The 11,625-nt window shown below is 43.1% G+C and overlaps 1 protein-coding gene and 1 long non-coding RNA gene across 3 annotated transcripts in view; both read right to left on the reverse strand.

Moving 5' to 3' along the window:
• LOC115135215 (serine/threonine-protein kinase 4) overlaps window positions 1–5,426 on the reverse strand; it is a 77,184-nt gene extending 71,758 nt beyond the window's left edge. For both annotated transcript variants that reach the window (XM_029669682.2, XM_029669672.2), the window contains exon 1: window positions 5,099–5,426. In XM_029669682.2, coding sequence (XP_029525542.1) covers window positions 5,099–5,142 — 44 coding nt within the window. In that variant the 5' untranslated portion in view covers window positions 5,143–5,426. The remainder of the gene's footprint in view (window positions 1–5,098) is intronic.
• Window positions 5,427–7,139: 1,713 nt separating this feature from the next.
• LOC135574687 (uncharacterized) lies at window positions 7,140–10,732 on the reverse strand. Its single transcript, XR_010465563.1, has 2 exons — window positions 10,650–10,732; window positions 7,140–8,520 (listed from the first exon to the last, which is right to left on the reverse strand). It is a non-coding gene; the product is annotated as an uncharacterized LOC135574687 (long non-coding RNA).
• Between the last annotated feature and the right edge of the window lie 893 nt (window positions 10,733–11,625).

Genomic DNA, 11,625 nt, shown 5'->3' on the forward strand with positions numbered 1-11,625 from the left:
TGGCCTTCTAGGCAGCATTGCAAAGAAAAAGCCATATCTCAGACTGGCTAATAAAAATAAAAGATTAAGATGGGCAAAAGAACAGACACTGGACAGAGAAACTCTGCCTAGAAGGGCAGCATCCCGGAGTCACTTCTTTACTGTTGACATTGAGATTGGTGTTTTGCGGGTACTATTTAATGAAGCTGGCAGTTGAGGACTTGTGAGGGGTCTGTTTCTCAAACTAGACAGTCTACTGTACTTGTCCTCTTGCTCATTTGTGCACCAGGGCCTCCCACTCCTCTTTCTATTATGGTTATAGAGACAGTTTGCGCTGTTCTGTGAAGGGCGTAGTACACAGCATTGTACAAGATATTCAGTTTCTTGACAATTTCTCACATGGAATAGCCTTCATTTCTCAGAACAAGAATAGACTGACGAGTTTTAGAAGAAAGTACTTCCGGCGCCGACAGAGATGGCCGCCTCGCTTCGCGTTCCTAGGAAACTATGCAGTTTTTTGTTTTTTTACGTGTTATTTCTTACATTAGTACCCCAGGTCATCTTAGGTTTCATTACATACAGTCGAGAAGAACTACTATAACTATAAGATCAGCGTCAACTCACCATCAGTACGACCAAGAATGTTTTCCGCGACGCGGATCCTGTGTTCTGCCTTACAAACAGGACAACGGAATGGATCGCATGCAGCGACCCAAGAAAACGACTCCGAAAAAGAGGGAAACGTAGCGGTCTTCTGGTCAGACTCCAAGAGAATTCTCTTCGATTATAATCACAGCCGTATATATCCCCCCCCCAAGCAGACACATCGATGGCTCTGAACGAACTTTATTTAACTCTTTGCAAACTGGAAACCATTTATCCGGAGGCTGCATTCATTGTAGCTGGGGATTTTAACAAAGCTGATCTGAAAACAAGACTCCCTAAATTTTATCAGCATATCGATTGCGCAACCAGGGGTGGTAAAACCTTGGATCATTGTGACTCTAACTTCCGCGACGCATATAAGGCCCTGCCCCGCCCCCCTTTCGGAAAAGTTGACCACGACTCCATTTTGTTGATCCCTGCCTACAGGCAGAAACTTAAACAAGAGGCTCCCACGCTGAGGTCTGTCCAACGCTGGTCAGACCAAGCTGACTCCACACTCCAAGACTGCTTCCATCACATGGACTGGGACATGTTTCGTATTGCGTCAGATAAAAATATTGACGAATACGCTGATTCGGTGTGCGAGTTCATTAGAACGTGCGTTGAAGATGTCGTTCCCATAGCAACGATAAAAACATTCCCTAACCAGAAACCGTGGATTGATGGCAGCATTCGCGTGAAACTGAAAGCGCGAACCACTGCTTTTAATCAGGGCAAGGTGTCTGGCAACATGACCGAATACAAACAGTGCAGCTATTCCCTCCGCACGGCTATTAAACAAGCTAAGCGTCAGTACAGAGACAAAGTAGAATCTCAATTCAACGGCTCAGACACAAGAGGCATGTGGCAGGGTCTACAGTCAATCACGGACTACAAAAAGAAACCCAGCCCAGTCACGGACCAGGATGTATTGCTCCCAGGCAGACTAAATAACTTTTTTGCCCGCTTTGAGGACAATACAGTGCCACTGACACGGCCTGCAACGAAAACATGCGGTCTCTCCTTCACTGCAGCCGAGGTGAGTAAGACATTTAAACGTGTTAACCCTCGCAAGGCTGCAGGCACAGACGGCATCCCCAGCCGCGCCCTCAGAGCATGCGCAGACCAGCTGGCCGGTGTGTTTACGGACATATTCAATCAATCCCTATACCAGTCTGCTGTTCCCACATGCTTCAAGAGGGCCACCATTGTTCCTGTTCCCAAGAAAGCTAAGGTAACTGAGCTAAACGACTACCGCCCCGTAGCACTCACTTCCGTCGTCATGAAGTGCTTTGAGAGACTAGTCAAGGACCATATCACCTCCACCCTACCTGACACCCTAGACCCACTCCAATTTGCTTACCGCCCAAATAGGTCCACAGACGATGCAATCTCAACCACACTGCCCTAACCCACCTGGACAAGAGGAATACCTATGTGAGAATGCTGTTCATCGACTACAGCTCGGCATTCAACACCATAGTACCCTCCAAGCTCGTCATCAAGCTCGAGACCCTGGGTCTCGCCCTGTGCAACTGGGTACTGGACTTCCTGACGGGCCGCCCCCAGGTGGTGAGGGTAGGCAACAATATCTCCTCCCCGCTGATCTGATCCTCAACACGGGGGCCCCACAAGGGTGCGTTCTGAGCCCTCTCCTGTCACCAAAAGCACTCACAAACTTCTACAGATGCACAATCGAGAGCATCCTGGCGGGCTGTATCACCGCCTGGTACGGCAACTGCTCCGCCCTCAACCGTAAGGCTCTCCAGAGGGTAGTGAGGTCTGCACAACGCATCACCGGGGGGGGGCAAACTACCTGCCCTCCAGGACACCTACACCACCCGATGTTACAGGAAGGCCATAAAGATCATCAAGGACATCAACCACCCGGACCACTGCCTGTTCACCCCGCTATCATCCAGAAGGCGAGGTCAGTACAGGTGCATCAAAGCTGGGACCGAGAGACTGAAAAACAGCTTCTATCTCAAGGCCATCAGACTGTTAAACAGCCACCACTAACATTGAGTGGCTGCTGCCAACACACTGTCATTGACACTGACCCAACTCCAGCCACTTTAATAATGGGAATTGATGGGAAATGATGTAAATATATCACTAGCCACTTTAAACAATGCTACCTTATATAATGTTACTTACCCTACATTATTCATATCATATGCATACGTATATACTGTACTCTGCATCATCGACTGCATCCTTATGTAATACATGTATCACTAGCCACTTTAACTATGCCACTTTGTTTACTTTGTCTACATACTCATCTCATATGTATATACTGTACTCGATACCATCTACTGTATGCCGCTCTGTACCATCACTCATTCATATATCCTTATGTACATATTCTTTATCCCCTTACACTGTGTATAAGACAGTAGTTTTGGAATTGTTAGTTAGATTACTTGTTGGTTATCACTGCATTGTCGGAACTAAAAGCACAAGCATTTCGCTACACTCGCATTAACATCTGCTAACCATGTGTATGTGACAAATAAAATTTGATTTGATTTGAACAATTGCAAAAGGGTTTTCTAATGATCAATTAGCCTTTTAAAATTATAAACTTGGATTAGCTAACACAACATGCCATTGGAACACAGGAGTGATCGTTGCTGATAAAGTGCCTCTGTACGCCTATGTAGATATTCCATCAAAAATAAAAATCTGCCGTTTCCAGCTACAATGGTCATTTACAACATTTACAATGTCTACACTGTATTTCTGATCAATTTGATGTTATTTTAGCGGACAAAACATGTGCTTTTCTTTCAAAAACAAGGACATTTCTAAGTGACCCCAAACATTTGAACGGTAGTGTACATATGAGATGAGTCATGTAAGATATTAAAGTGACTAGTGATCTATATATTAAGTGGCCAATGATTCGAGTCAGTTTATAGGCAGCAGCCTCACTGTGTCAGTAACGGCCTTGAAATATACGCTGTTTTTCCGTCTCTCGGTCCAATCTTTTGACCTCGCCTTCTGGATGGTAGCGGGGTGAACAGGCAGTCGCTCGGATGGTTGTCCTTGATGATCTTTTTGGCCTTCTTGTGACATCGGATGCTGTAGCTGTCCTGGAGGACAGGTAGTTTACCACCGGTGATTCGTTGTGCAGACTGCACCACCCTCTGGAGAGCCTTGCAGTTGCCGTACCAGGCGGTGGTACAGCCCGACAGGATGCTCTCAATTGTGATTCTAACATCTACCGACACAGGGGCGTGAATACTTATATATATTTTTTTTAATTTAACTAGGCAAGTCAGTTAGAACACATTTTTAATTACAATGACGGCCTACCCCGGCCAATTGTGTGTAGCCCCATTCCAATCACGACCGGATGTGGGCCTGGATTCGAACCAGGGACTCTAGTGACACCTCTTGCACTGAGATACAGTGCCTTAGACTGCTGCGCCACTCAGGAGCCCCATATATGAATTACATTTCTGTATTTAATTTTCAGTAAATTTGCTAACATTTGTTTTTACTTTGTCATTATTGGGTATTGTGTGTAGATGGGTGAGAGAAAAAAATCGATTTAATCCATTTTGAATTCAGGCTGTAACGCAAATTTATTTTGGAATAAGTCAAGGGGTATGAATACTTTCTGAAGGCACTGTATATCGTCAGTTATGTGTCCAATAATGTTGGCCTATGTGGTTGTGTCCCTTGTCACTCCTGCTACATTACAGCAGTGATCCACTAAATGGATTGGCAAGCTAATTTCGCCCTCATGTCGGTACTAGCAAGCACGCTATGTAGTGTTAGGTATCAACAGTCAATCTAGTAGGTGCTGGAAACTATAGTGAGCTTCCATTGGTCAATAGCAACGCGATGTCGCGGAGAACAACTTTGGTCCACTCTTTCGCCCATGCTTGCATCGCCCAATGGTTTCCGCCCACGTCCCTTCTTTTAATTGAAAATGAATCGGGCTCCGTTGTTTCATAGCCCCCAGCGTGCCATATCAAACGCTAGATGCATTTCTGCTGTTAGGTTAGTCGCTTGTCAACATTGTATAGCCATTAGCTAGCTTATGTACAGTAGGTAGTTAACACCATTTTCAGTTGACATCAGGGAAGAGCAACTGTTGACCCAGTGTTCTCCAGTCCTGTCTTACCATCTCCAACCATAGGTGCGGAATGATAGGAGTTGGCAAGACGACACAATCAGATCTGGAGCCAGGCAATGTTGTGCCATTTTAAACTATCTTCCTACAAATATATGTATGTGGTGCAATAACAGGTATGTTACACTAGCAGTAACAGCTAACTACCAAGCATGTAGACAGTTAGTTGATAACGTTGGAGCTTGGTAGTGTCTCTCCGCTGTAAGATGCTAGCTAGCTATGTTTCCCTTAGCTAGCTTATATTAACCCCAACACGATCAGGCTAATATTCAAACTGGAGAAACAAACTTCTGCAGCCAATTTAACTAGGTTGTATGGATTCATTACCTGCGTGGGTGTGTCCTCATTTGTACTTTGTCCTTGTTATCCATTGTTTTCTTCAAGATAGTTCACTTCTGTAAAGCTAGCCAGCGGCTCTTGCTGCGATGATACGCCTTTCTGAATGTTTTACAGTTGTCTCTCAGCTTCTCATTCGTGTTTCATTGTGTAAAGCCAAGTTTCCAAAATCTGAAATTTTCCTTAAACTACTGGAATCTCATTCGTTGCTCCATCCTCCTCTGACTAGGCTGCTTTTGACTTTTTTTTACAATTTGTAGCCAAGTGTCTTGACATTCCGTTAAAACCAGGAAGAGCGTTTTGAGACTGGGCGCGGAATGAGGGGGGCCAAAGAGAATAGCCTACCACAGCATGAATCATAATACCCATAAAACCTAACGTTCAAACACGGAAATGGTTATAATCGTTTTTCCACCATTCATTTTATCCCGGCATTGTAGATTTTAGAAACACTTCAAATAAGTGTTTCGCGTATGCTTACGTTTTAATAACCATGTAAATGTCTATCGTTAAAGGTGACGTTTATCAATATATTCGCCTGTATTTAGCCCCCCAAAAATGAAAAGCTAATTAGCTGCTAATGTGGCTATCATACAGAACTACAAATGCCTGTCTCAAGCGTCATGTCACTCATCAGGGTCATGATAATCTGGATGTGTCTGCCGAATATAGGCAAAAAGTAAGAATCTCTGGATTAACTATCTAATGTTAGCTAAATTGGCTAAAGTTATTTAAATGGACAATTATGTGAATTACATTTCTTATATAACTAGCTAACATTAGCTTTCTATTTGTCTAGCCATTTAAATGAATAAGAAATTCATAAAATCAAGTTACGTTTTATTTGGCTTTTATAAACCACCAGTTTTACTTGCTAGGTAACTAGGGCTACGTGTTATTGATGGCTAGGTGTATTTTAGTCTGTTTTTTTTAGATTTCAGGGATTGATTTTTATTGATTTTATTTAACTAGGCAAGTCAGTTAAAAACACATTCTTATTTACGATGACGGTCTAACCTGGGAGACGCTGGGCCAAAAGTGCGCTGCCCTATGGGATTCCAAATTACGGCCGGTTGTGATACAGCCTGAAATCAAACCAGTGTCAGTAGTGACGCCTCGAGCACTGAGATGCAGCGCCAGACAGCTGCACCACTCGGGACAATTGATATGTTTGCTGTTACCCTCTGGACAGCAGATCATTAGCCTTCCCTTGTAACTATACTATGTAACCTGATTTAGTCCTACATGGTATGGTGGGTTGTAAATTGGTATTCACACTTGTTTTTGAGGTAGAATTACTGTCATGTTATTGATGCCTAATTGCAAACCTTATTTGAACATTCTCTATTCCAGAACCAATGGGTGTGCCTGAGTCTTATCACCTTTCAACTAGGTTAGCTGTTTCAACCTGGAACACTATTCTCCTGCTTTGGTCAGTTGTCATTGCAGGAAGTCCTGAAGAACATGAGTGTGTGTTAAACGTTTTGTTCCAGCCCAGCTCTAACACCTGACTTAAACAATCAACCTGCCGAATTACGACAATAGGCTATGATTACAAGCTTATACACACTCATCCCAAGGGTCCCAGTATATATACACACTCAAGTCTCCAATGGTCCCAGTACTGGTTGATGTGAAGGCCTAGGTGACCACACACAAACGGATCTACAGCTGGGATAAGATTCTTCTATCATTCACACACTGTAGACAGTGTAAAACACAATTTCAACAATGCTTAAGTTGTATTGTCTATGGCTCAATTTGTGGAAATGCTGTCATAACTCATCGTCTTTAATGTTGTGATTTACAGACACGATTTGAACACCGCAACTGGAGATGGACTGATGTTGACGGACACACGCTGAGACCACGAGTATGACTGGACATGGGATGGATATTTGTGAAGACCTAAAAGGGGTACAAAAGCACACCAACTTATTTTTTATTCCATGGCCAACCATCTCGGGCTGAAAGCCTCAACCTAATGGGTTACAACTGACAATTTCTCATTAGATATTGCGTCTTACACAGATCACAGGTTAGGGTATATATTCCATGTCAGACTTTTCAATGCCACCCTGAAGGATGCCAGGGCAAGCTGTACATACATTCAATTGTACATACATTCAATTGTAAAATGCACAAACATTTTAGTAAAATGAGTATTCTTGAGTGAATAACATAAAATCCCACTTTTGTATGTCCAATAGGTTATGAAATGCATCAACAATTTAACATGACCTTATGGTGAGTGACATTTAATGAAGTGAGATGACTGGATTATTATTTACATTCAAGTTCTCTCTGTACACATACAATTGCTTGAAAAATCAACCCCAATATGAATGAAGAAAAGATCCATGGAAGGGTGATCCAAAGGGGGTTGGTTGTATCTACACAAACATGTATTTGGCTTTCTATTCGTGCATATCTATTCCGTGCTCTTAAACTGAGCTCATATCTCCCATGGTCTTAACTTAAATAGAAAAAGTTTTGACCAGTTAAAATCCCCAGGCTGAAACTCCCCATAAAAGAGTCTTTATCAACAGGATCATATTGCCCTATCAGGTTAGAATGTTGTTTAAACAAGAGTAAAACTGGGTTAAATGAGACCTATTCTTAGTTTGAAGAACAGCACTTCATGTAAGTCCATCTCTCGTGAAGTATTAGCTGCATTATCTGCTGTATGGAAACTTCCACAATGGGTGGTACCACATACACTGAACAAAAATATAAACACAACATGTGTTGGTCCCATGTTTCATGAGCTGAAATAAAAGATCCCAGAAATTGTCCATGCGCAGAAAGCTTATTTCTCTCAAATGTTGTGCACAGATTTGTTTTACATCCCTGTTAGTGAGCATTTCTCCTTTGCCAAGATTATCTGACTGATTTCCTCACATGAACTGTAACTCAGTAAAATCTTTGAAATGGTTGCGTTTATATTTTTGTTCAGTATAGTTCTGCAGTAGACTTGTCATGCTATAAAAACACCTGTTGCCAGTCAACATGCATGAGAACCTGTCTGCCTGTCATCTGATCATGCAGGTAACATCAGTGGCTCAGTCCTATGTTGTGAACAGGAAAGGATAATAACGATTATAAAAATCATGTACAGAAACACAGAGATGGGGGGAAAAAAGCAGAGGTACATTTTTAAAAGCATGAGTAAAAACACTTTACAAGCTTTGTCCCACTCTCAAAATAATATCACCCAGGAATGCAGTGGGTACAACAGCTCTGTGTTCTGGGCCAGACTGGGGAGTTTCTCTGGACTCCACAGGTATATCGTGGGAGAGTCATTGGTTGGCAACACCCTTTGTGTCCGGGGGAACAGATGCAGCTGGTTGCAGGTTAGCTGTGGGTACAGGGGGTCTTGATCTGATCCTCACTCTGGGAGCAGCCCCCCTCAGCTGGAGGCAAACAGAGATAGGGATCAAGTCTCTACTAAAACTTTACTAGTTTTACTAAAACTTTACTAGTTTTAGTGAGTGAGAACTATCACAGTATTAGTAAGTGACACTTGTTTTGTTATTCTACTACAATAACAGCCAGTGTCTTCTACATGGGCCAGACAGGGTGGTCTGGCTGAGAGGCTCGTGACTGGTTCCCAGCTGGAGAAGCTTCGTGACGGACCACCGCTGTGGCATAAATACTTGGTGTAGGACCACATTACCATCAGAGATTTACACGTTTATAAATGATTCATTAACCATTACTAATTATAAACCCCTTGTAAATAGACCCTTATTGTAACATGCCATTTTGCACAAAAAGCTATCAAAATATTACAGTTATAATAGTTGATAGCAGGTTAGTGCAGTAAGAGAAGTAGCGGTGCGTGGGTAAAATCACAGGGGAAGCCAAGTCAGGGAAAAAAATCCATATTACAACCTGTGTGTTGTGTTAATAGTGTTATTTGCTCTATAACTTGTTAGTCCTTTATATTTACATTTACATTTAAGTCATTTAGCAGACGCTCTTATCCAGAGCGACTTACAAATTGGTGCGTTCACCTTAAGACATCCAGTGGAACAGCCACTTTACAATAGCGCATCTAAATCTTTCAAGGGGGGGGGGGGGTGAGAAGGATTACTTTATCCTATCCTAGGTATTCCTGAAAGAGGTGGGGTTTCAGGTGTCTCCGGAAGGTGGTGATTGACTCCGCTGTCCTGGCGTCGTGAGGGAGTTTGTTCCACCATTGGGGGCCAGAGCAGCGAACAGTTTTGACTGGGCTGCGCGGGAACTGTACTTCCTCAGTGGTAGGGAGGCGAGCAGGCCAGAGGTGGATGAACGCAGTGCCCTTGTTTGGGTGTAGGGCCTGATCAGAGCCTGAAGGTACTGAGGTGCCGTTCCCCTCACAGCTCCGTAGGCAAGCACCATGGTCTTGTAGCGGATGCGAGCTTCAACTGGAAGCCAGTGGAGAGAGCGGAGGAGCGGGGTGACGTGAGAGAACTTATATATCACAGTTGCAAGGCATATTAACTAAGGCCGAGACAAGAAAGACTGGCAGAATAAATTCAACCACACCTTTGTTTCATCACAAAAGTCCACAAAGCATATTGTATGTAACAAACAGTTACATGACATTTTCGGACTAATAAACAACTACTGATTTAGAACCACAGAAAGTTTCCGCAAGTTGCAAAGACAGTACCATTTCAACTTTAACACTTCAATATTATCAAATCACCTATGCTTAGTCTAATACAGTGACAACTAAAAGATACCAAAAACAATTTAGTCCAATCAACATAAGATAAATATGATGTGGCTGTTCATGGTTCTGATTTCTCTCTGTGTGTGGCCGTGCAAGTAGAAAAAACATGTTGACTCACCTTACTTGCCACCTTCCTCTATTTCATGTTGATGAAACGGTCTATGACTATCATATAGTACACACATTTTTTGTTGTCCTAGGCTACCTGGCTAAAATGCTTGCCCTCTTGCCTAACTTCCTTTCATGGGCAACGTTAGCTAGTTAACAGCCTTCTACATCTAGCTACATATTGAACTTCCATCCTCTCAGGCCAGGGGCACAATGTATGAATTTATGGTTGGATCAGAATCGTCGTCATAATTATTGGCCAGTACGGAGAATTAAGTAAAACCACGTCCAAATCCCTGTCTCCATCCATGGCTAATTTAGGAAAGGGAAAGTTTTACCTAGCTAGCCACTGGTGGACAACAAGACAAGGAGATGCAATAATTCAAGTAGTCAGTGTCAGTGACGTATTGCTCTTGATTTGATTGGAGTGAAGCCATATCCAAAATGGCTTCCCTTGACACTTTTTTGTTGTTCAGCCAGGACCATTCACAGTTTAGCTCACTTAGTTTAGCTCAACGCTGATTGGCATACTTTTTTTAAATCAAGGGAGGCCAAATGCCCGCTGGCTTCCCTTGCATTCAATGCTACTGGCAGCAACAACGTCATACTCTTTTTTACCATACGGTATCAGATAGATGGCCTACACATACTGAGACAGAAGTCTGGCTTCCCTTGGCATCCATGAATACACGCCACTAAGGAAGAGTAACCCACCTTCCATTAGCTCTTGGTAAAGTTCTTCTTGATCTGGGCACTGACAGACTCATGGATGTTCTTATCACGGGCTGTGTCTCCAGGGCACTGTAAATCCCAGTCAGGATGGGAAGGAAGAAGATATGACCGTCTTGTGGTAGTTAGATGTGCATTCTGCCACCTACTTTGCGGGAGGATAACAAGGATCCCAAAAAGGAAAATATTTTGGTAAAAATAAATAAAATATTAAATAAACAAAATCAACCTGCTTTTCTGTAAAAACCTCATTCGAATCAGGTCTCAACACAGGCTCAGAAACCTCCTGTGAGGACGGGACATTTCCTAGCAACAACAGTCCTTGTAGTGCTTCCGCTGGTTGCAGATATAATGATATCCAGCTTCTTGAACTTCTTAGACACTTGTGCTGTGCAATTAGTCACTGTGGCTATAAATGCCACAAAATCCACCTTCTTCACAATGAGTGTATCCAGATCACCCGATTGACTTGAAACACTAGCAACGGGTTGCAATGCATCCACCGCCATATCTTCAACAATGTTGCCTCTTGCCCCTTTGACTCTCTTCACCGGCCTCCACATAGGAGATCCGCTGTGCAACCCTGACCCTTGACACCTCAACCTCCTTCGCCCTAATAGGGCACTCAAGGAAGTCCGGAGTATGATCCCCACCACAAATGCAACATTTTCCATTCACAGATTCAATATCATACTTCTCCTGTCTGCAAACATTTGATACGTGACCATATCCTTTACAATTTCCACATTGTAATGGTTTGGACACAAATGCTCTGACCGCATACCTCACATATCCAGTCTCCTCAAAGAACAATAATATCAACAGGCTTTTCTCCTTCCTTCCATTCACCATACAGGTCAAGTGAAGTGCACTGACCACTCCTGAGATTTTCTGACTAAGGTACTCATCATCTGTATCCAACGAGACTCCAGCTATAACTCCTTTGGTAGGCGCCCTGCTC

Source organism: Oncorhynchus nerka, linkage group LG2 (assembly GCF_034236695.1).
Source record: "Oncorhynchus nerka isolate Pitt River linkage group LG2, Oner_Uvic_2.0, whole genome shotgun sequence".
NCBI classification, from domain to species: Eukaryota; Metazoa; Chordata; class Actinopteri; order Salmoniformes; family Salmonidae; genus Oncorhynchus; species Oncorhynchus nerka.